Source organism: Folsomia candida, unplaced genomic scaffold (genome assembly GCF_002217175.1).
Source record: "Folsomia candida strain VU population unplaced genomic scaffold, ASM221717v1 Fcan01_Sc011, whole genome shotgun sequence".
Lineage (NCBI taxonomy): Eukaryota > Metazoa > Arthropoda > Collembola > Entomobryomorpha > Isotomidae > Folsomia > Folsomia candida.
Window position 1 is genome coordinate 2,648,291 of NW_019091203.1, and position 24,199 is coordinate 2,672,489.

Genomic DNA, 24,199 nt, shown 5'->3' on the forward strand with positions numbered 1-24,199 from the left:
GGGTATGTAGAACTTGCCAAAAAACTATTTTAGAAGGAAACTGAAGTTAACGTTCAAGCCAGGGGGCTTGTTGGACTGGAAAAGAAAGATGATTTTATTTTCAAGTGTTAAACGCTTTCTTTCATCAGAAGGAGCGTTGCAGAGGGCAGTGATGATGATATCATCAATATCGTGATTGCGGATGAAGTGGTTGCAGACCGTAGTACCGTTACGCACGCGTTAACGGTCTTCCTTTACCCTTTTTTACCCTTCCTTCCTCACTCACAATTCGGCACGTGAAGTCACAACTTCTCAAAATTCTTCCCCTCCGCCGCCTTGAAAAAGAACAAGAGTTCGAAACGTTGGCAATTTAACCTCCCCCAACCACACCCGGCCTACAATTTGGACACCAACTCTACGAAAGTGAGTTCCTCCTCCCATTTTTTCCTGGGTAAGACTTATGTTCAATTAAAATAATTGGGTACTATACATAAATATTTGTATAAAAAAATGTTAATATAATTTGAAAATATTTCATGGTTAACGAAATAAAGCATTGAGCAATGCAGGATAAAACTTTCTATCATTGTGCAATTATGGTTTGATTTTTATAAACAAGACACTCTTTTAACATGAAAGCATTTTTCGGGTAGGTTCTCTTTTTAAAAATCTACTGACAATGCGCATGTAAGACATGTTTCGCACGGATCTTCCTTTAAGCAGAGCCGATCTTCTTGAAATTTTCAGGATGATCGGTAAGAAAAATACCAGACACGTACCTTGTGGGACGGAAAAGTGTATCAGAATATCAAATTTTGCATTTCTTTCTGCCTATTTAATGCGTGGCTTGCTCAGATTTTCGTTAAGTCGAGACTTAACAACCGAGTCGTCCCTTGTTGTTCCTGATTTAAGGTAATTTGCGTGAATTCATACGTTTAACAGTCTACGGAATGGTTAAGAAATTTGATAACAAATCTTGTTTTCCAACAAAATTAAAAAATTAAAATTCCTAGCATCCAGTGAAAATCTTTAGTTTGTTCATTTTACTGAATTTTTCTGGAAATTAGTTGTCTTGTAACCATATTTTTTTACCGCTCTGTGCGTGGAAGGTAAGTGGAAAATTGACGAGATAATGGTTGATGTGCATACTTAGAAGTATTAGATTTCATTAAATTAGATAGACAGTTTGCAATGATATTTTTTGAATCTCGTAACTAGCTTAGGTTTGTGCCGCCAAAATTTTGGCGGCATAATTATAATTGGCCTACATACAAAAACTTTGTACGTTCTGTCCGAAAATTTGGATTTTTATAAACTCTAAAGTCGATACTGGGAGAATTACGGAAATTTTCATAACGTAACGCATTTGTATAACTAGTATTTATCTAGTCTAGTATTGTCTAGTATGTCTAGTATTTATCTATATCATTATCATGACCAATTTATTCGCAAAATATTCTCCCCTTTCAAGTTAAACTGCCAGACTGAGACAACCTGAGAAAAACTTGGTCCATCATGTATCACGTGTATTCAGCTAAATTTCAAAAGATGTGGGAAGCGATTGCCCAAGTAGACGGGAATATAAACGATCATCCCTCATTCCCTGATTCGCTGGGAGACACACCATGGACTTTGGCATCTATTGGAGACATCTTGGGATACGTGGAAGAGGAAATTTATTCCATCGCGGGGCACTTTGATACTGAACATGTGGATGAATCAATAACTCGCCTAGGGAAACCATATCTTTCTTTTGGGGACAAGTTGATTATTAATTCTGGCGGTACTTCGCCCCTTGTGGAAGCCATCATTTCTCGGGTCCGTCACCCCGCTGTACGCGCATGTTTCAAGAATACCAGGGTAGAAGCAAACTTGTTTCGTATCATACATGATTTTTCGGCCGAAAAGGTTCAAAAAGATTTCACATCTTCGCTCTACCAAATACAACCGTTCCCTCTTCAGTTGAAAAAGGACAGCATCAAAGAGCGAGATGGGGTAAAGGAGTATTACGCCGAAATGGGTGTAACCAACGAGGCAGAATTGTATGCCCGTAGTATCAGAGATTTCGTCTTAAACGGTTACATCCTAGTTTTCACCAGGGGTTTTGATTTATGCGACCTTTCTATTGCCGCATCAGCCCAATGTCTCCCATTCTGCATGGATTTTCTCGATGTATATGATGGTTCCAATTTTGCCACTAAGGAGGCATACCGCGCCGCGCTAAATGACTCTGTTACGCTTTATGGCGGAGGGAAGTACGCCGCTATTATGGAACAAGTCGTAATTACTGCGGCATTCCTGGTGTATAAGAATGAGATCACGGCAGGGGCTAAGAATGGTGATATCTTGCCAAGGGTTACTGATGACCAAGCGCCATCGCCGTTGGAATATAACGAAGTCCGATGGTTGGATGGGTTTCTGGCCAAATTCCTCAAGTTCCCCATTGTGCTTGCAGATGGGGCTGGAATTCCAGTTGATGACAGGCTCAATCCGATTGGAACCCGAATTTGTCCCTCTATAAGAAGGTGTCTCGATTTATACCTTCTCAGCAATGATATTATCGACCTGATCAGCGATTTTCATGGAGAACCAATGAACAGTGTTTCCGTTGCAGCAAGGTATGGCGGTCGGACTGCTGTTATTGGATACGCTGACGCATGCGCCTCTTGTGTGGTTGATGATTGTGCCAAGTGTAGCTGTGATGCAAGCGATAAGGCGCACGACTGGGCATCTGATCTTGCCCAAGGGGTCTTGGTCATTTATGGATTAGACCCCAGATATGTGGCTGTGACTCAAATAGCGGAATTGAATCACTTAACATCCCAAGTCTACAAGGAACTTATAAATTCATCGAAACACGGGCCATTCACTTCTGGAAAACTAGCGAAATTTTATTCAAACGTACCCGCCTTGCACGAAAAAGAGTGGAAACCGTTGTATAATATAGTGATCGTCCCTCCATCGGAGGGAAGTGAAGAATGCCGTCATTGTCAAACTATAGGGACCTGGCTGGTGAATCGAGGACTGTATCGCGAACGGAGAAATATTTTGGAGAATCAGGTATGGTACCTTTCGTGGCGTTAGGATGGCGTTAGTTTAAAATTAATATTCAAAATTTGCTAAAATTTTACTGATTGTATGGAATAAATATGAATTTATGTAGAAATAATGATGTCGAAATTTATGTAAGGAATTAAATGCTTTCAATTTTACGAGAAATCAACAGCCCAGAATTGTCTCATGCGTCACCCTTGCTTATTAAATTTGATGAACTAATTTTATTATATCTTGTAATTTAAATCTTCCACAGGTTCGAAAGTTTGTAAAGGAACGTCTCCACCTTAAGCCTAAAGCTGAGATGGATAAATTCTGGGGGGAACTACTCTTCATGCTTGTAGGAGAGGAATGTAATACTGAAATCGTGCAGGAGTGTGCAGGCATCGTAAATTCGATTTGGAACTTATTGAGATTGGCTATTGATGATGATGACGTGGAATTGAATATCATTAGAAAGCGTCAGATTCGAATTTACTTTGAGCTCGTTAAAGTTGTTACAAGATCGCATGAATTCCTCGACGGGCATCATCTCAGAAGAGCTGTGATTGGATTAATCAGTGTAATGTTGGACAGGACAGATGTTTTCGTATTCCAGCGCGTTCTGGATGGACTGTTGGAGTATTCTCGACAGCTGGAGATGTTAAACTTCACAGACGAAAATCTAAATAAGTTTCAAGGGAAATAATTTTAAATTTTTGGGATCCTTTCGGGAATAAATTTTCCTTTAAACTTGGCATGATTTGTTAAGATACAAGATAAACGTAAAACTTTGTTTTGTATCACACTTTATGTATGGTTTTGTTGCTTCTCTGATCTTCCGTCTTATATATATTATAATTACGAATACTGTGAATTCATTACATTACAAACGTTGTATTTAAATATTAATCAATATTCAAATTTCTAATTAAATGTTTAGATTGTGGGGACATTTAAATAAATCAACAGAAGGTCACAAATGTGTTCATTCTACATAACAAATTGTACCACCCCATGAGTATACATACATATTTACGTGGCTTTACCGAATAGGAATAATAAGTCACCACATGGTTACAGCGGAGTTGAATCCGTCAGTGTTGGCAACACCCACCACTCGGTGACAGGATGTACATATTCATATAACCAGGCGGAAGTATACTACCACCAAATATTTATACATAATAGCGGTAACTTATATACGAGCTCCAATAAAAGATTGGTATTGTAAATAAGTAAAACAGCAAACTTGTGCCTATTTAACCCCTTGGTCTCAGAAATATGTACTTACATATTTAGGAAATTATTTAATTAATTTCAAATTGACGAGAAGACGATTCAACCGGTTAAGAAGAGCACAAGACAGAATAGTACATATTCACATTATTTACATATTCAAAGATAGTATTTTATTTCGACTGGTTAGTCCAATACTTTTACCAATTAGTGGTAACTTGGTACATACACTTTTAATGTTTTTGCAAAAATGAGAATTTGCATATTAAAATTCTTGCATCTCCAATTATTCAAATGAAACGAAATTTAAGACAAACATTTTCTGTTGGCGTGGTTATGTATGTATCTACCAGCACCTTCCAAAGCCACGTTTTCCTCCGCAGCACTTCTTGAAGGGTCCGTTCTTTCCCTTGAGGATGCCCTCGCAATTGCCGTTGCTCTCGTTAAATTCGCCAGTGCAGCAGACGGCCGTGTCGTCCCACTCGTTGCAGACGCAGGCCAGGCAGTTTGACGCCCCGTTGTTGCAGGCACGCCTGGCCGTGGCGTAGGTGAGGAAGAACGAAAGCGTCAGCACCGCGGCGAAAAAGATGACCGGCTTGGATGGCGTTGTCATGATGACTGGAAACTTAATATGTACAGTTTGAAATTAAGAAATTTGTTTGCATAAAATGTAGAAATATTTTACGGCTCGGTTACATACATAAATCGGTTAATTTTAGGGATTAAAATAGTCCACTCTTGAAAATAATGTCACCATTTTTAAAAATAAATTCAATCTGGATTCCATGTTGAGAAAGAACACTATGCTGAATTGAGAGTAACATTGACTTGCTGATTTGCTTATTTTGGTCAGGATTTAGTATACTTTGCTTAACATAAGTAAATATTTAGAGTGCATTTACATTTCAAAAGGGTGATATTATTTTTAAGAGTGTGCAGAATTATATACTGAACCTGACGAAATTTCAGCATTTTTAATTCCCAAAGTGTTAAAATTCAGTAATAAATAATTATAAATAATCATGTATTTCTTACCAAGTTTTTGTAAGTTTTCAGATAATTATGATGCTAATGTCTTCTCGGGGTAGATTCTTGTGTCGGGGTAAGAATTTTGCGAGCTCTTTTTATTCACGGCTAATTGCTCCATTGTCCTTGAAATTATTTTCATTTCATTTCATTTCATTTCAACTTTTATTCACGTGTAAATGGATATCAGTTAACAATAACTGGTTTGCAAACCATGACACAAAATGCTATAACTATATAAGAAGCATAATAATACCTAACTACATTTTTTCTAACTCTTACTTCATAGATAATAATAATAGTCGTCAGAACGCTTATTAATTATAAATTCACGACAAGATTGTACAAATTTAACATAACTCATGGCATAAGCGTGCCAGATAATGGGCCAAATTTGCCAAGGTGGAGGTTGGCAAAGCAATTAAATAGTTCTCGATGGCCCGTGTCACCGATTAAGTGACCGCAAACGATATTGAAAATGTTAGGTTCGGTAAGAAATTTATCGATGTACAAAATTAAACAAGTGTAATAAACCATTAATTTGAATCATGATTAATTCTCTTATTGACTTTTATGTAATATGATAACCGTTTCGTAACAATTTTCATGTAATTCGATTAATTTGTTTGTACCCGAACACCACACGTGTGGGAATTTGTGTCATCAAATTCTGGCAAATTTTTGTCAATACCACTGCTGAGAAAACTAATTTAAAATTCGCTACGATATTCAGCAAATTCTCATAGTTTTGATTAATTCATATGTATCTAATAAAAAAGTATGTATTATTGCTTTTCTTGTTCTTCTATCAACTGAACAACCTTATGTACTATCCAATGTCCCCTGGATAATATTATAGTCCTAACTAATGAAGGATTATTTAGGTTATAATTTTCTATGCCATTAGGCTTTACTAAAAAAACCAGAACGCAAGTAGCTGGCAACATATGTGTCCAGAAAGGCATCATTTTTTATTGCTCTATATGTACAACTAATGGCAGGTACATATGTATGCACATGCTCGTCCTCCATTAATTCGCTGTGTTTAGTTTCCATAAATTGTATTTATTAAATAACCAGATTAAAAAGTTAAATCTCTATTGTGATTAAGCCTTGGCAACTAAATACTAAAACAGAATTACACAACATTGAAAGCAGTGTGTGCAGAGCAAAAAGGCAGGCAGTGCCTTTTTGCCCCACAAAAATGGGTGCCTTTTTGCCTTTTGCTAATTGGAGCGAGATGAGACAAAAACCCTGTGATAAAACTAAAGTGAAAGTTATTCATTCGTTTTTTATACTTCTCTTAAATATGATCTTTAGTAGGGATGCACCGAGTACTCGGCCAGGCCGAGTACTCGGCCGACTCGGCCTGTATTTTTACTACTCGGACTCGGCCGAGTATTGTCGAACCACTCGACCGAGTATTTTCTCAATTTTTTTGGCAATTTGTAACAAATTATTTTGTCCATGAAACTGATTTCAAGAAGTTTTCTTGCATTCTGGTTTTTGTAAAGCATACTTCGTAACATTTTTGCGTATTTTAAGTCGAAATTCATGAGCGACGACGAAATTAAAGATTTTTTAAAAACTGTACTAGCAATGGATATCATTAAACGTATTCTCACCGATTCTGACCAAATTAATTTCAACCGATAACAGATTTGTGTAGTTAATGTCACATTTTCACGCGACTATATCTCATAAGGATGGGATAGATATTTGTATCCGAATAAGAAAAAACATGCATTGAATTTGGAAAGTGTGCAATTTTTAACTTTGAGACACGTTTACACCTCTCTGTATGTAAATATCTCAGACAAACCTGTCTACATTATTGTAGCGCCTTCACAAATTGGATGTATTAATTATATTTGTGATCGATTGACACTAGTATCTCCAAAATTAAGTAGAATATGCTACGAGATGTCTATTGTTATTAGATGTTGCCCGATTTTTATGTATTACTCAGTACTCGGTGCTCGGCCGAGTACTCCTTTCAAGAATTGTCGAGTACTCGGTGCTAGGCCGAGTCTTATTTTTCACCACTCGGTGCATCCCTAATCTTTAGCCCAAAATTTGATTAATTAACCTGATAACGATGTTTTAAAAAAATCAGGGTTGGCCAAAATACTATTTGAAATACAAAATACAAATTACAAAATACAAAATACTATTTTGTATTTTGAGGGCCATGGTTCAGATGAAAGTATTTTGTATTTTGAAGCTAGCCGGGTATTTTGTATTTTCTAATTTTTCAAGTCGGTCAATGTATTTTAAATACAAAAATACTTTACAAAATACATTTGAGAAATATGAGACGAACTCATGAGAAGAACAAGAGTTGGTCTATGCAATATATCTATTGCTACCATTCCTCATCGGTTATTTTCAGTTTCTGGACTCCATAGAATAGAAAGAATGGACTCTGGCTGTGCCAGAAAGCTACACAAAATATTTTATATTTACATATGCGGGTGACTAATTTTCATTTTAAAATTTTTATCAAGTATTAAGATCGTAATTAAAACTTCTATATTTTTACTTCATTGTCCACGCTATGTCGTACGATAAAGTCTTTTTGTAGTGTGAGAAAGATTAAAATTAGATAGATTGAAATTATTTGCGGGCTTCTTCATATATAATTTTTTCGTATATAATTAATTTCATATAGAATGAAATTCAAATGACATCACACATGCCCAGTAACATAATTACATTAATTACTAAATTCCAAATAACGCTGTGAAATAAAATCAGTTAGCAAAACTTTTGAAATTTGAGCTTGAATTGCATTTTTCCGGGTTAAATATGGCAGTAGTATTTTGTATTTTGAAATGTATTTTAAGTACGTATTTCGTATTTTGTATTTTGAAGTTTCGTCGATTTTGGGCAAAAGTATTTTGTATTTTGTATTTTGATGAGATTCGGGTATTTTGTATTTTGTAATTGTATTTTGAAGGTTCACAATAGTGTATTTTCATTTTGTATTTTGCAACCCATGTATTTTGCCCAACCCTGAAAAACATCTCTAAAACATATCTATGGAAAATTATTCAACTAATTTGAAGTATCGCTGAAAGCCAGAACACTCCAATACTATCTTAAAAACATTAAATACGTAGGTGTTTTATTATTGATTTTCAAAAGGTATGTTCCGCACTGTTTGTGACCAAACTTTTGATGAAATAACAAACTTCGAATACATTTAGGAGGTTGTGATTTTTTTCAGTTCTGTAGGTTAACATGAACACTAGAAATAAATCAGCAAACTTTACCTCGACGGAAAAAATGTCAGATTTGCAAATTAAATATCCTAGCGTGATTTAATTTTTAATGCTGGAGGGGCAATACGTGTCGCAGATTTATGATCGAATGCTTAAAATTTACGATGAAAACTGCCCAACACAAAACACAAATTCAATTGCGTTAATAATTTCAAATGATGGCGAAAAAAAGTCTGGGACAAAAAGCCGCTAGAACGCCCAAAATCTGTTTCTCCCACAGAAAGGCTCCGGAAACTAGAGGAACCAATAATGAGAGATCCGCGATTGAAACTGCCCTATTTAGCAGATGAGATGGGTGTTCCAAAACCAACAATTTGTTCCATGTTAACTGAAGTCTTCGGTATGAAAATGGCTTCCTCCCGTTGGGTACCAAAATTGCTTTCGGCATCTCAAAAACTGGATCGAATCGACTTTTGGAATGAAACTTTTGCCCTTTCAAATGAAACCTGGAACTTGATTTATATTTTAATAGTTGGATATGATACTTGGGTTTACTATTATGCCCCGAGACCAAATAATAATTCACACAATGGAAGCACGGGGGGTCGCCACCGCCCATGAAAGCAAAAGTGCAAAAACCTGCCAAAAAATTGATGATTCCCATTTTCAAGGATACCAAAGGTCGCCTCCTTATTACATTTATTGGTAAAAATACTATGATAAATGGGGCAGCCTATGCAGGAATCCAGAAGGAGCTGTGTGCTGTGGTTGAAGAAAAACGTGGGGTCAAAAAAAAGAGTTGGTGCATTTTTAGCACGCCAAAGCGCCACCTCATACCTGGCTTTTACGAGGGCTGCTGCAGACGGAAATCGCTTCACCTAGATAAACCACCTCCTGTACAGTCCAGACATGACCCTTGGTGATTATTATTCGTTTCGAAACTTAAAGAAAGACATCAGGGGGAAACGGTTTTCTGATGATAACGAAATCAAGTCGTAAATTTTGGCATATTTTAGAGGTAAATTTTGATGAGCTATTGCTAGTGTTAATGTTAACCTACAGAACTGAAAAAAATCACAGCATCCTAAATGTATTTGAAGTTTATTATTTCATCAAAAGTTTGGTCAGAAACAGTGCGGAACATACCTTTTGAAAATCAATAATAAAACACCCACGTAGATGCTACAATATCTTCAATACGTTATTAACGACAAGAAATCTGGTTCAATCGTCAAAAATCGAGCAAAAAGGCATCAAACAGGCATGGAGAAAGGCATGAAGAAATAGCAAAAAGCCAGCCTTTTTGCAAACACTGATTGAAAGCAATACATCACCCCCCGAACCAGGAGCCAACCATGTACCAAATATTCTTCGAAAATATTGCAATCTTCAGCTTAAATTCCGTTGCACTATGTATAAAATTGTCCCGAACAAAGACAAATTTTCCAACCTTCTGAGAAGAGCAGGGATAATCTCTACATCCGCACTCGAGTTCCTCATCCGCCCAATCACGGCAGTCATTTATATTATCGCAGAGCTTCCATCGTGGGATGCAATTATCCTGTTTGATACAGTAGAATGTGTTGGGACCACACTTGCTGGTACTTAACATAGGTAAAAAAAAATATCACATTTGTAATCACGTAACAATTCCGGATCAAATACAATATTCGGTTGTGTTATGCATTAATATATGTACAGGGTGGTTTAAATGTAACGCTACAATGGGAAATTTTTCAACGGGAAAAGTCCCTAAACCTCCATTAGTTACGAGATTTGGAATTGCGATTTTTATAATTATTATCAAAGCTGATGACAAAATTTTTAAAATGTTGAATTTTAGAGACAAAATTTCAGTAATGGAAAGGCCCCTACCGGTTAAGCTTATCTGTGTGGGCTAACTTTCGAACAAAAATCGTAAATTTTCCCCAGAAACGTAAATAAACCGTAGTAACGTTAGAAGTAGCTCACCCTGGAATAATAATAGGGATATAACTTTGCACCACAGGTGCAGAATAAACGATCAAAACGGGCAGAATTTGGATTTCATTTGCATCAAAGGTGCAGAATAAGCCGACATAGGAGATACATAGTTTCGACACAAGTTGATACCAATAGTGGGACGTAGGCGTGAAAAACACATACATAATTTTAACATAATTTGGACTCTTATCCAGCTACCCCAGAAAGGTGTCAAGATTGCTTAAGTGACACTGCACATTCATCAATTGCCCCCATTGTTTTGCACTATACAAACTAGATATATAACTTTGATACAATTATGCACCAATTATGGAAAATAAGCGGGAAAAATTGTTAAATAATTTTGACATACATTAAGGCATACCAAATGTGCAACCAATTAGGGTAAAAATGGTTTTGGGACTTTTTAAATAGCATCAATTGATGCAAAAAACTCGTGAACACACGGACGGACGGACAGACAGACGGACAAGAGGAATTCAATAGCTCTCATGCTACGCAGGGTGAGCTAATAAACCGTAGTAACGTTAGAAGTAGCTCACCCTGCAATAATGATTTGCTATAATTTTGCACCAAAGGTGCAGAATTAGCCAACAAAATAAGTGCATACGTGTTATCCAATTTTGCACCATTGGTGCAGAGCAATCACGGAAATTAGATATTTATGGTAATCATATAATTTTGCACCAATAGTGTAGGATAACGCAAGAAAATAAATATTTAGTTTTTACGAAATTTGGACTTTTGGCACGAACGAATTAAAACATGATGTCAAATTTTTTTAATTATTTCCTCCAGTTATTCTGCAATGTTGGTGCATTTTACATCGATTTTCCCAATTGTTTCGTATCATTTTGGACAACTGATTGTTCGATACTAACGGTGCGACTTATTTAAAAATTGTAGTCCTCCGTCGATCAATTTTCCAAGCTGCGTCGCACCATTTGCATACTGATTAATCAAAATTGTGTAATTATTTCTTCCAGTTATTCTGCACTTTTGGTGCGTTTTGCATAGATGATAGTAGTATACCTGGTGTATAACCTGACTCCAAACGCTATACCCAGCCAGATATAGGTATATCCGGTTGAGTATAGGGCTAAAAAACCTGCTCCACGCGCTATAGTGGTTCGGATATAGGTATATCCCACGCTATATATGGCTAAAAATAGAAAAGGTAGAGGACGAGCCCATGTATATGAGTGTATATGAGACCATGTATATATGTATATGAGTATATGCATGCATATGAATATGAATATAGAGCACGTGAAGGACAAGTGAAATACAAATATACAAGTTTTTATATTTTTTAAGAAAAACACACAAGTTAAAATGTACAAAATTATAAACCTTAGGCGAGACGCATAAATTACAATTTTTCATAACACTCGAAAAATTTTTACATAAAATATTTTACAAATTAAAGTAAGACGCATAATAATAATAAAGTAAGATTTTTAATAAAAAATTATTTAAAAATTATTAAAATAATAATAGTGTGTAAAAATGTATTTAAAAATTATTAATATTAAAATAATAATAGTGTGTAAAGTTACACTCGAATATTTTTACCTAATAAATAATGCGAAGAAGTAGAATTCGCGATCGCAAAAAGAGAATAAAAAATTAAGCCAATTCAATTTTAACCCGTTTATTAGGGTGAGAGGCAAAAAAGTCAGCGTTGAGGCGATCCCGTTCTAAACGTAAATAAACCGGTTCGTTGGGGTCGCGTTTAATTGGAGAAGAAATTGGCCTCGGGTCAATTCCCTCAAGTGCTCGCTTTTTAGCTTTATTATTTAAGCGGGCCAAGCACTCCTCTTTGCTACGCATACATTTATACTTTTGAACCTTAGCTAAAGTTTTTTTTTTTATTTTTACGAACTTTTTTGCAAAAGTCTCGGACGTAAGCTCGGTTGCAAAGACCGTCATCGTCATAACCAAAAATGTGGAGCATATGCCAATAGCTTTGATCCTGAAAGATGGAATTTACATCGTAAATAGTGCAACGCATTAAATGCATGAAAGACACGGTCCAGTGATATACAGAAGTGTGAGTGGTATACGTCTCATCCAATCGACCAGGGTCTAAAGATACTCGTCTGTTGTGCTTTATTAAGCCAACAATATCAGAGACTTCTCGTGGAGATGAAGAATACAAAAGACAAGCACTAGCAGCCACAGAGAAAGCGCAGTCGCCCCGACCCGCCGTCATGTAAGGGAACAAGTCGCAGAGGTCATTGTCATGCTTTTTTAATGTTATGCCACCACGCTTGTCCTTAATTTGTTCGTAATAATGGGGATCCGTAGAGTCACGAACAGTAAATTTTCTCCCCCAAACTTTTCCTATTTGTTCAGCAGCATAGTAAATTGCACGGTCATAAATGTGTCGGTCGGCGTCGATATAGTTAGAATCGTAATAAGCAAGTATATTTCGCGTCGTGTCAACGAAAATAAAGGCGGCATGACCGCAGCCAGAGTAATACTTAGGCAAGAAATCACGAAAATATGCAGCAATAAAGGTTACAGGGATAAATAGAAAATCTTTGTGATTGGCATGCATATCACAAAGAAAGTCGTAGTTCGTAAAAAAGAAATGTTGGCTTTGAGTTATTTTTGAACGGATTTTAGTATCTACACAGAAAAATTTGAAGACATACGTACACGAAATTTCCACATTGGGTGGGGTGACGCGAGACGAAAGAAAAGCGTTCGTGCTCGAATCAAGAGCCCCCTCTGAGTCGTCATTATTTGGAGAGGTAACATCATATGATTTGAGAAGATCTTGACTGTCCGTAGTCACATGAGTCAGTTCGTCGTATTCATCCCAACGAAGCCGATTCCACAAAAGATTGTTGGAAGGTGACCACTTCGGGTTTGGGGTTCCAAAGATAGTGGTCGTGAGGTCATTGAGGTAGGCCTGACCCCAACCACGACGAAGAATGGCAACAGTGGCGGACTGGAACAACTAGCAATAAATAAAAATAATTGTGTGTTAAATTGGGAACTTAAATTTAGAGAAATTAGTTCATTCATGCCATTGTGTAAATAAAAACCTAGAAGCAACATAGTGGTTGCAGGGAAAATTTCAAAATGGTGTTACACCCCCAAAAGCGTTGCATTTGCACGCTCCTAGGTCTAACTTAGACTATAAAACCCTTTCTTGCATTTCCGAGAGTTGGGGAGTCAATGTTTGACCGCATGAAAAAAGGGTCATTTTCCAAGAATTCTATTTATAGATTCTACCTGTTTTAGGGTCACTTTTCTTGCATCAAGGATTTTGAATAAAGCCATATTTCTGACTTCCAAGAATTGTGCACTTTATTCTACCATAACCATTTTCCAAGAATTGTGCACTTTATTCTAGCATAACCATTTTCCAAGAATTGAGCACTTTATTCTACCCCAACCATTTTCCAAGAATTGTACACTTTATTTCTACTCCAACCCTTTTCCAAGAATTTAGGGGAAACGTACTCGGCTGAATTCTAAGAATTTTGGAGCAACTGAATTCGCTAGAAATTCCAAGCACCTCGACACCAAGCAAGAAAAGGGTCAGTCAAGCTTCAGACTTTATTGCAGCAACATGGATTCCTGAGAGAGTTTTTGCGATGCTTGTGGCGGGTTTCACATTATTCACTGTGAAACTTGTGCCGCACTTCATTGTGCAAATGTATGCACCGTCCAACTTTGCTCATCTTGCAATCAACAACATACTGAAAACTGTACGTTTTGTTCAGAAAAGCACTGCCCTAGTGTTTGTAACTATATACTGGACGACTTTGAAAATTCTCTTCCTGCCCCATATCCCGATATTTTTAAATTATGTAGTGACTGTAACCATCATCACAGTGAAAAGTGCACGTTCTGTTCTGAATCACGTTGCCCCAGTAAATGTACCATTATATTGGCTGACTTTGAAGATTCGCCGCCGCCTATCGCCCCTTCACCATCGCTCGCTCAAAAACAACCCAGACTGGATTACAGGACGGGTACGTGCAAAGTATGCGGGGAAGTGTTCACCTACAAAGGAGCATTGGATGCATATTACCAACAACATCATGGATCAACGGCAGCCGAACCACTCTACTTTAACCAGGAAGGTGAAGGTCTGGACAACCAACTTCGTCTATCCAACACCATATTAAATACCGTACGAGTTTATACTTTGGACACTGCTAGCCACACTTACACCGACGTAGCCAGTGTGTTTAGACTAATTGTCCGTGAACTCCAATCCATCGTCCAGACAGAGTTGGATGAACACAAGTGCGTGAAGATAGCCACCGAGATGCACGCCCACTTTCACCGCCCGTATTTGGCTGCGGATGTTGTCGATTTTGAGGACATTGAGCAACAACAAAGTGATCTAATGAAACATACCAAACCAGATCCAGTTTTTCATGCTTTTCCACACACTATCCTCCAGAGCCATTTCATTCCTGAAATAATTAACAGCATCGCCTTCAAGTTGATTGAAAGTTGTAATGATTTTATTCACAAGGGAAGTGGATGGATTTTAGACTTCATTTCCAAACTTCAATTCAGCATTTCTCCATTTGCCCCATTCAGAGCTGGAGCCTATATACCCAACAATAATTTGCTACAGTTTAAAGACAAAAGTGTCCTCCTCAATATTGACAATCGTGTATATGGACAAGATGAGGTGCTTTATGTATTCGTGTTTAGCACACGAGAAAGTGTGTGGATTCAAGAAGAAATGGGGCGCGCATAGTTGTAGATACGATGGTAAAATCGAAGAATACAAAAAAGTATTAAATGAGAAGAAACTAAACTTTGACGGCCTTGTCTTTCCGATGACATTAAGCCAACTTCCTAAATTCGAAGAACAAAACCCTGGTTTTGCCATCAGTGTGTTCGGTTACGAAGAGGGCGACGCTGCAAGATCAGAATATTTCAAGTATCGCGATAAACCATTTAGTGCTTTGACCAACCTTCAAAAGACATCAGTTCATCGTGCCATAAGAAATTCTCCATTCCCGCTCTACATGTCTCAGAGACTTGCGGAATTTGAACTCAAAGACAGAATCAAGAAGAGCAGCGAATCGGTGAGGGAGTCAAACTTAATCGAAATTGACTTATTGCTTGTGATTGAGGAAACCGAAGATGGAAACAATTCGCATTTCAACCTAATCAGAAAATTATCATCGTTTCTAAGAACTGGTACTCTGTATAAACATCCTTGCCGGAATTGTCTAAATAGCTTCACTACACTCGTGTCTGCCATGGACCATCGCGAATTCTGTTATCAAATGAAACTTCAGAAAACCGACGTGCCCGAAGAACCCTTCTACTTTTTCAACCAGTATCATCGTATGGTGCGCACTCCATATCGCTATTACGGAGATTTCGAGGCCTTTGTCAAACCAAAGACAAGAAAACGGAACGCTAACGGACTAGAAGTGGAAGAATCAAATCATATTCCGTGCGGCTACGCTTGGGTGTGTGTTGATTGGCAAGCAAAGTTAAGTGGAGTGTCTACCGTACGGATGACGAAGAAGAAAATGTTGCCAAGAGATTTTTTGATGAAATACTACAAGACCACAAGTTACGACGAGACGTCATACAACTACTTCAGCAACAAAGTTCTAAATCCATGATAATTAACCCTCAACTGAGAGATAGTCTTAAGAAGCAAATCCGTGAAGACCCAACTAAACTTGATCCATGCTACTTTTGTGGAGAAAAGTTTAAGAGGCTAAGCAAAGAAGAAATATCCAAGGAGTTTAAAGACAGACCAAACATGGCTGTATTCCACCATGATCACTGTTCGGGAAAGTTCGTTGCCCTTGCTCACAATCGATGCAACTTGGAGGCATCAATCAGCACGATATCTCCATGTTTCATTCACAATCTCAAGTCTTACGATTCCCACTTCCTTGTGCAAGCATTCGACGAGACGATGGAGGCGACAATAATACCGTGTTCTTCAGAAAAGTTTATGTCGTTTACAGTGAATAAACAAATTAGATTTTGTGACTCGTTTTCATTCTTGAGTTCCTCGTTAGAAAATCTTACAAACACTTTAAAGAAGAACAACACGGACGATTTCAAGCTTACCAAGGAGATTTTCGGCAAAGCAGAAAATGTAATGAAACTTTACAACCGTGGAGGAACTGATCAAGAAATTCAAGAGTTGGGACAGCAAATCAATGTAGACTTGCTGCTACAGAAAGGTGCCTATCCATATACACATATGCAATCGCCTGCGAATTTTGAGGAGACCCAACTTCCACCAATCAGGGAGTTTTACAACGATCTGAATGACCAGCCACTAGATCAGAAAGTATATGATCATGCTAAACAAGTCTGGGAGAGTTTCAACGTGCAAAATCTTGGAGATTGGCATCTCTACGTACTCCTAGATGTGACGTTGCTAGCTGATTGTATGGAGAGGAGCAGAGAAATTCTCTGGGACTCTTACAACTTGGACTTGGCTCACTATTTTAGTCTGCCAATGATCGCGTATGATGCATGCTGCAAGATGGGGAAAGCCAAACTGGACTATGTCGATGTTACAATGCATTGTTGGTTCGAAACAGCACTTCGAGGTGGTGTGTGCGGTGTTGGTGGAGTTCGCGCAGCCGAGGCGAATAACAAGTATATGGGAGAGAAGTACGATGAGACAAAGACTGACAGTTACATTTCGTTCCTCGATATTAATAACCTCTACGGATCAGCAATGTGTTCTGCTCTTCCTGAAAAAGACTACAAGTGGTTAACTGAATATGAGCTGAGCAGAGTACGGGCCAATCCAAACGCCTTCGTAAATTCTCTGCAAGACGATGCAGAGACTGGTTACTTCTTCGAAGTGAATCTTGAGATACCGCCAGAGATTCATAACAAGCTAAACGACTACCCGCCAGCCCCAACCAAGAGATGTGTGAATAAGGACGAAGTGGCCCCACACCAGCATCAGCAGATTCAAGATCTCCAAGTACCTGAATCTATGTTCAAGAACGCAAAACTTGTAGCTGACCTGCTGCCCAAACAGCACTATGTGACACACTATCGTAACTTGAAGATGTACATCAAGCTTGGACTTGTCATTACGCAAGTTCATCGTGCGGTCAAATTTACGCAGAGGGCCTGGATGAAACCGTTTATCTTGTTCAACACCGAAATGAGGAAGAAGGCAATCACAGACTTTGAAAAAGACTTTTTCAAGTTGGTAAGTAACCTATTACCAACTGCTCATCTTAACTATGTTGACTGTCATACTTATGCATTCTTTTTGCCCTTTTAGCTTAACAATTCTTCATTCGGAAAAACAATAGAACAGAAAAGAAAACGAACGTCAATAACAGTCGTCACCACAGAAAGGCAGCTCAAGAAGATTGTCAACAAACCCACTTATCAGCGAATAATTACCATTAACGATAAAGTGCATCTGGGTGTGAAGAAAGTGACTCAAGTGCTTTTGGATAAACCAGTTGCTGTTGGAATCTCTATTCTAGAGATTTCAAAGTGTTTCATGTATGAGTTCCATTATGATTACACGAAGGAAAAGTACGGCGACAAGGCCAGAGTTCTCTACGGTGACACGGATTCCTTAGTCTACCACGTGGAAACTCAGGATTTGTATCAAGACATGGTGGAGAACAAGGAACGTTTTGATTTGAGCGACTATGCTGGAATGCATTCTCACTTAAATAATCAAGAAAACAAGAAGCGCCTCGGCAAGATGAAGGACGAAATGCCAAAAAGTGTAATTTTTCGATTTGCGGCATCAAAACCAAAAATGTACGGAGCTCAAGCACTTTCAATTGAAGACGGAAAGATGACCATATATACCAAAAAAGTGGCCAAGGGGATCAAGAAAGCCGCAATCGCCAATCAAATCACGTTTGACCAATATTGGAAAGTATTGGACGAAAATATTCAAACCAGTGTGGTGATTAAATCAATTCTAAGCCGGAAACATGTGCTTCGAACGAGTGCAACTATAAAGAAGGGTCTAAATGGCTTTGATACGAAACGTTGTGTCATTGATCATTTGACTACGTTAGCACACGGACATAAAGATATTCCCTTGTATGTATGATAGAGGGTGACATTGACATTACGCTAAAAACCCCTTTTACAATGGCGATCGTTGGGGGAACTCAATCAGGAAAAAGTACCTTGACTGCAAAGCTGCTTTCTCGCCGCATGGAACTGTTGGATCCGCCAGTAAATAATGTGAAGTACTGTTATCAGGAGTATCAGCCCAAGTTATTTGAGCAGATTCGAGAGGATATACCACATATTGAATTTGAAAAAGGACTGCCCAATGTGATTAATGATGATGGAGAGGCGCTAATTTTAGTTTTAGATGACTTAATGACTGACATTTCTCGTTCAGATGAAATGGTGAAAGCCTTTAGTGTTTATTCCCATCACAATAATGTCTCAATAATCTTTTTGACTCAAAACTTTTTTGAAAAGGGAAAAACTAGAAGTATTACTTTGAATTTGAAATATATTGTTGCTCTAAAAAATCCACGAGATACAACTTTTGTTAGCAAATTGGGTCGGCAAATGAATGGCGGACGAAATCACCCAATTTTGCAATATGCTCTAACTGATGTTATGAAAGTGTCGTATGGATATTTAGTAATAGACTTGAGCCAAACACAGGATGACAAGTTAAGGATACGATCTAGTTTATTTCCAGAAAACTGTACAGTTTATACAAATTTGAATAAATAAATTGTAAATTTGTAATTTTAACGTCTTTTAAACATTTTTCTACACCAAGCACAAAATCTTGTAAAACGATTTGTCAAGATTTTTTTGAATTGTTTGCGCTGTTGCTCAATTTCATACTCGTCTTCAATGTAGAACAGGATTGCGGGTCCTATTCGTACTTTTTTCATTGGGGACGACTATATCATGTCCGACCTGGTCCAATAGAGATTTACGGTAGGCAATGACCGAAAAATCCATCAAATTTTTCAAAAGAAGAGGGACGCTTGACGGTTGAATATGAATCTTGTTTTCTGCATCACCAAACACTTGACTGATTGTGATGAACGTACTTCCTTGAATAACTTCGGTCTTCATAGAGTATGAGTCTTTCCGAGGTGAATATTTTCGTTTTTTACTATTTGGCTCGTCACTTGGTTGTTGAATTAAGTCGTCAAATAGATTTAGTGCTTAGTCAAACAATGTTGAACTCGCCATCCTGACACAAATGATCAACGTAAAGGGGGGAGGGGGTAGACACGCCTATGCCTCTGGCATATAGATAGGCTATGCTTCGCATATGCTATGCCTTCGGCATATATATCAGAGATAGGTTATGCCTCTGGCATACGTGCAGGCTCCTCCCACGCTGAGTGAGCCTCTGGCATATGGTAGCAAACGTCACAAACCCGCCCAGCAACGTCTTCGGTACAGATAGTTGAAGGGCAGCCCCTGTGTTCTCGATAGCCAGCAATATCGCCAATGACGAGCAGTCGAGCAGCAATGAACTTGTGTTTGATTTTTTTCTCCTCTTTTGAAATTGGTGGAGAAACGTTTTGCTGGTATTTTGAAACTTCACCCCACTTTGAAAACAAAAACGATTTCGGGCAATATTGTTGAGGTAAATCCGGTTTGTTGGCATAAACACCTTTTTTGATTTTGAAATTGTTGTGATCTTCAACCAAGCTTTGACACTCACTCACAAAATAACCGAGATGGTCTTGAAGTGTTGGTGTATCACGAGCAATTGCCAGTAAATTCAGGGCCAAGTGTAAAACTTTCTCTTTTTCAATTTCAATTTGTCCAAGATTGTTCCGTATAACAACACGATCCACAAGAAAGTGAACAGGTCCAAAGGGCGAATCTTTGAAAGCATTACTCTTTACAAAAGACTCGAACACACCTGTATTGCAGGGTAAAATTTGTCCTTTGATGTTCTCCATGATGATGCCGGTACACGACTGACAAAAAGTTGAGCTCTGCGGCTACTTTTATACTCGCACAAAAACGTTTGACGATTTGGACTATGTTTATTTATAGATTTCCAATTTTAACAATACAAAGGTTTCTAATTTTAACAATAAGGACTTTCTAAACAATGAAGGCCATTGACCTCTTGTTAACAATACAAAGGTTTTTGTACCTTTTGTCTATAAGATTATTTTAAGAAACCAAATTATTTTTTCACGACAAATTGGACAATTATCTTGTGTAGTTGCACATTTTAAACAACTAACCAAATGACGACACGGCAAGTACACGTGATTTGCTACGTTTGTTTGACAAATTTTACATAGATAAATGTCTATTGGTTCAACAATGGTCTCAACAGGAGGAGGAGTTTCTCCGATTTTACATTTCAATTCACTTTTCCACAAGTTTAAAAATCCACAATGAGAGGCAAGTAAAGCGTGTTCGACCCATGGATCGTCTTCTGGCTTCCACTTATAAATACCAATACCACAATAATAACAGATACATCCACCATCGATATCGCAATAAAAACCAGCTTCAGCAAGTTGTTGTGGCGTTTGCTTGGCTTTTGAAATTTTTCCTTCAAAAGATTTTAATCTTGAGGGAAGGAGGATCATGTCTGGATGCGAAATTGCTTCATATCTGTTAATTGTTAAGGGAAATAGGAGATTGTGTTGAGGATCTGTGACAATGGGCTGGTCTTCAGAATCCATGTCAACAGCCTCCGTAGAATCCATAATGTCAATTTATATAAAAATATTTAAAAAACAACTTATGGAGGGTTTACAAATTACACATCCTTCTTCTTGTTTCTTTACACATTCTGCACAGGTAGCTAAAAGACTACACGGTATGTTCACGTAATTTGCTTCGTTGATTTTACACACTTTGCAAAGAGAATCCGTTCGTGCGATAACAGTCGGCTGAGTGACGTTCTGAATTATTTTCAATTTCCTTGTCTTCCTTTTTATATAGTTACAATCCTCAGAGTGTAAAGCGTGTTCGAATAATGGATCGTCTTCAGGCATCCACCCGTCAACAAGTAGTCCACAGCAAAAAGTCATGCAGAGTTCTTTACACTCCAGGTAATAAAAACCAGCTTCTGCGAGTACATTAGGTGGATGGGGAAATTCCGTTCCAATGAAAGACTTAATTCTTTGGTTGAGACGGTCCATGTCGGTACTGTATCTTGTCTTTATTTTTTTTGGAGCAGGCGCCATGATTATGTTCTTGTTCCAGTCTACTCATTGTGGTTACTGGAGCACGACTGAGCCCCGACGTTCGTCGTGTGCCTTTTTTTTATACTGGCGCATCCTCTGTACCTTTTTATATTTAGCCTTCCTCTCAGCGGATGCTTTTGTACCCATGCTCTCAGCGGGTGCTTTTTTATATTTAGCCAACCTCTTAGCGGGTGCTTTTGTACCCATGCTCTCAGCGGGTGGTCCCACTGTAGCCATGCTCTCAGCAGGTTGTTTCTGGATACGTTGATTATACATGTTGAACATACTTTTGAGCACGGCTTGAGCTCCGTCTAATGGCGCTTCTCGACGGTCGTCAAAACGTAGCACCATTGTTTGATGGCTCATTAGATGATGCTTTCCTCCCCTCAAAATCTTGTCTACGGCTGTCTTATATTCAGTTATATCCAGTTCAGGGTCCAACATAGCGGCTTTTAGTAGATTGATTGATAAATGTAATAACTGTTTTTTGTCAAATTCTAGGCTACCAGTGTCGTTCACTAGCACAAAACTTATTTTTGGAATAAACGTTGGATGTTCGTCTTTATCCAAACCGTATCGGCCGGTTTTCATGTATAACTGCAACACCCCTCCAATAGTAATCCATATTAGTAATCTGGGTTTGAGTCAATTTGAGTTTTTGTAAGTCCTCCATGGCTCGTTGCACCAATTTTGGTTTTTTCGTGTCCATGTGATCTTTTTTATTTTTTCGTTTTTTTATCTGGTTTCCAATATTTTGGTATACGTCTCGGCTCGTGAGCGGATCTATTTTGAGATGCTTACTGTCCGATAGCTGAACGATGACTAACTTTTTAAAAACGTTTCGTTGAAGAAAAACGTTGCGTTACACAATGAAATATTCCTCTGTTGTTGTAAGCACAGAATGAATAAGTGACTATAGAAGACAAACGCGCACATGTATATCGTCATCCAGATATACGTTATGACTCCAAAAATAAACATTAGTGGATGACAAAAGAATGATTTAGCAGCACTATCCATCTTGACAGTCAAATGAAGAATGAACTGTGACGAGAGATGTATGCAGTATATATTCTTAAAATGAGATTCTTGAAACGAAATGCAAAATACAATTCAAATTGATTTTTTATTTCAAAACACAAAAAAGCTAAAACATGTCAACTTCATCAAATGCCACACCGTAAAGTGAAAACGGGTCTTTTACGAGGTACTTTATCCATTCTTGTCCTCGTTGGTCTGTAGCGCGAAGAATTGTTTGTCCCCATGGATAAGCGAGTCCTTCCGTTTCTTTTTTTCTTTTTAACTCTTGGAGTTAGAGAAATTGGCATGATCCAATCATTGACCAAGTAAAATATCGGAGGAGCCTTATCACGAAATTCGTTTTGTCCCATGTTGTGGTATATCTTGAAGTTCCTTGTATGATGACAATTGTACAATCATTGGAAAATATGTGACAACGCTTGTCAACAAATTTGAAAATTTTGAAAAGAAGTCAATGTAACATCCAATGTCCTTCTCCAGATTTGTGAAGCAAATTTGCACAATCTTCTTCAGAGTTTCAATAACGAGTAAACTATTAAAGTTTACGACAGAATTTCCACTTTTCACGTAGACATAGTCCATGTGGTCGAAATGACTTAGCCAGACGACGTATTCTGTGTTGCTTGCTTTCTTTTCTTCAAATTTGTTCGCCGCAGCTTCTCCAAACAACAATTTTGAAACTTTTGTTGGAAATGTGTCGTTCATCAGCTTAAACAGTTGATCAAGTCCTTCCATTGAGCGTAGTCTTCCAAGTAGTATTTTTTCAATCAAATTGAAACAATCCGAGCGATTGAGCTCCACAACTCTCCCCTTTCTTTTGAGACGAAATGTTGGTCTGCCATCGCGAATTCCTTCGTCGACAACAAGTACAATTCCAGCTGGATCAAATGGATTTTTCGGAGTTTCCTCCTTTGCTGTAGTGTTCCTTCCAAAATCGCTGCGTGGGCCCGCCATTGTGACTGATAGATTATGAGCTGCGAGTCAGCTTTTTATACTACTAACTAAAACGTTTTTGCTCACAAAGGTATTTTTAACTCTGGGTACTTTTCCATGTAGACCACTCGACATTTTAAGCACATGAGAATCCATCTGGGTTCTTCCTCATCACTAATGTAAAATTGACAGGATTTGTAACAAAAATCAGATTTTAGCTTTCTAACGGGATTGACAGCAAATTCCATTTCAGCAACATTCAATTCTTTACCCGATTTTAGTACAGATGTAGACGAACAACAGGTAGATCTAATATAAATACAACAGTTTGATTTGAATTGCTTAATGGAATCACAAATGGTTCCGAAATAGTTTCTTAACGCAGCCATGGTTCTAATGGCGGATTCTTTGTAGTTCCTCTCTATAGAAACCACCTTCCAGAATCTGACCAGACTGGTCACTAAGAATATATGTGCGGGGAACAGTTTGTCTAATGTTGTGAATGATAAACTTTTCCGCTTGGAAATTTGTTGCTGCTCCTTTCTCAAATATCTTCTTCACTTTAGAAATTAAAACTAT

General features: G+C 37.9%; 1 protein-coding gene and 1 long non-coding RNA gene across 2 annotated transcripts; one reads left to right on the forward strand and one right to left on the reverse strand.

The window, feature by feature from the left end:
- Window positions 1–4,398: 4,398 nt before the first annotated feature.
- LOC118436967 lies at window positions 4,399–5,335 on the reverse strand. The gene is made up of 2 exons (XR_004835817.1): window positions 5,287–5,335; window positions 4,399–4,876 (listed from the first exon to the last, which is right to left on the reverse strand). It is a non-coding gene; the product is annotated as an uncharacterized LOC118436967 (long non-coding RNA).
- Window positions 5,336–16,101: 10,766 nt separating this feature from the next.
- LOC110854831 lies at window positions 16,102–18,549 on the forward strand. Its single transcript, XM_022103262.1, has 2 exons — window positions 16,102–17,676; window positions 17,752–18,549. Exons 1-2 carry the CDS (start codon window positions 16,102–16,104, stop codon window positions 18,547–18,549), a joined length of 2,373 nt encoding a protein of 790 aa, XP_021958954.1.
- The last annotated feature ends 5,650 nt before the right edge of the window (window positions 18,550–24,199 follow it).

Excerpts from the sequence above, each read along its gene's own strand:
- LOC110854831 (XM_022103262.1), top strand. The coding sequence starts at position 16,102 with ATGATAATTAACCCTCAACTGAGAGATAGTCTTAAGAAGCAAATCCGT. Across the intron at positions 17,677-17,751 it reads AAAAAGACTTTTTCAAGTTG|CTTAACAATTCTTCATTCGG; the intron begins GTAAGTAACCTA and ends TTGCCCTTTTAG.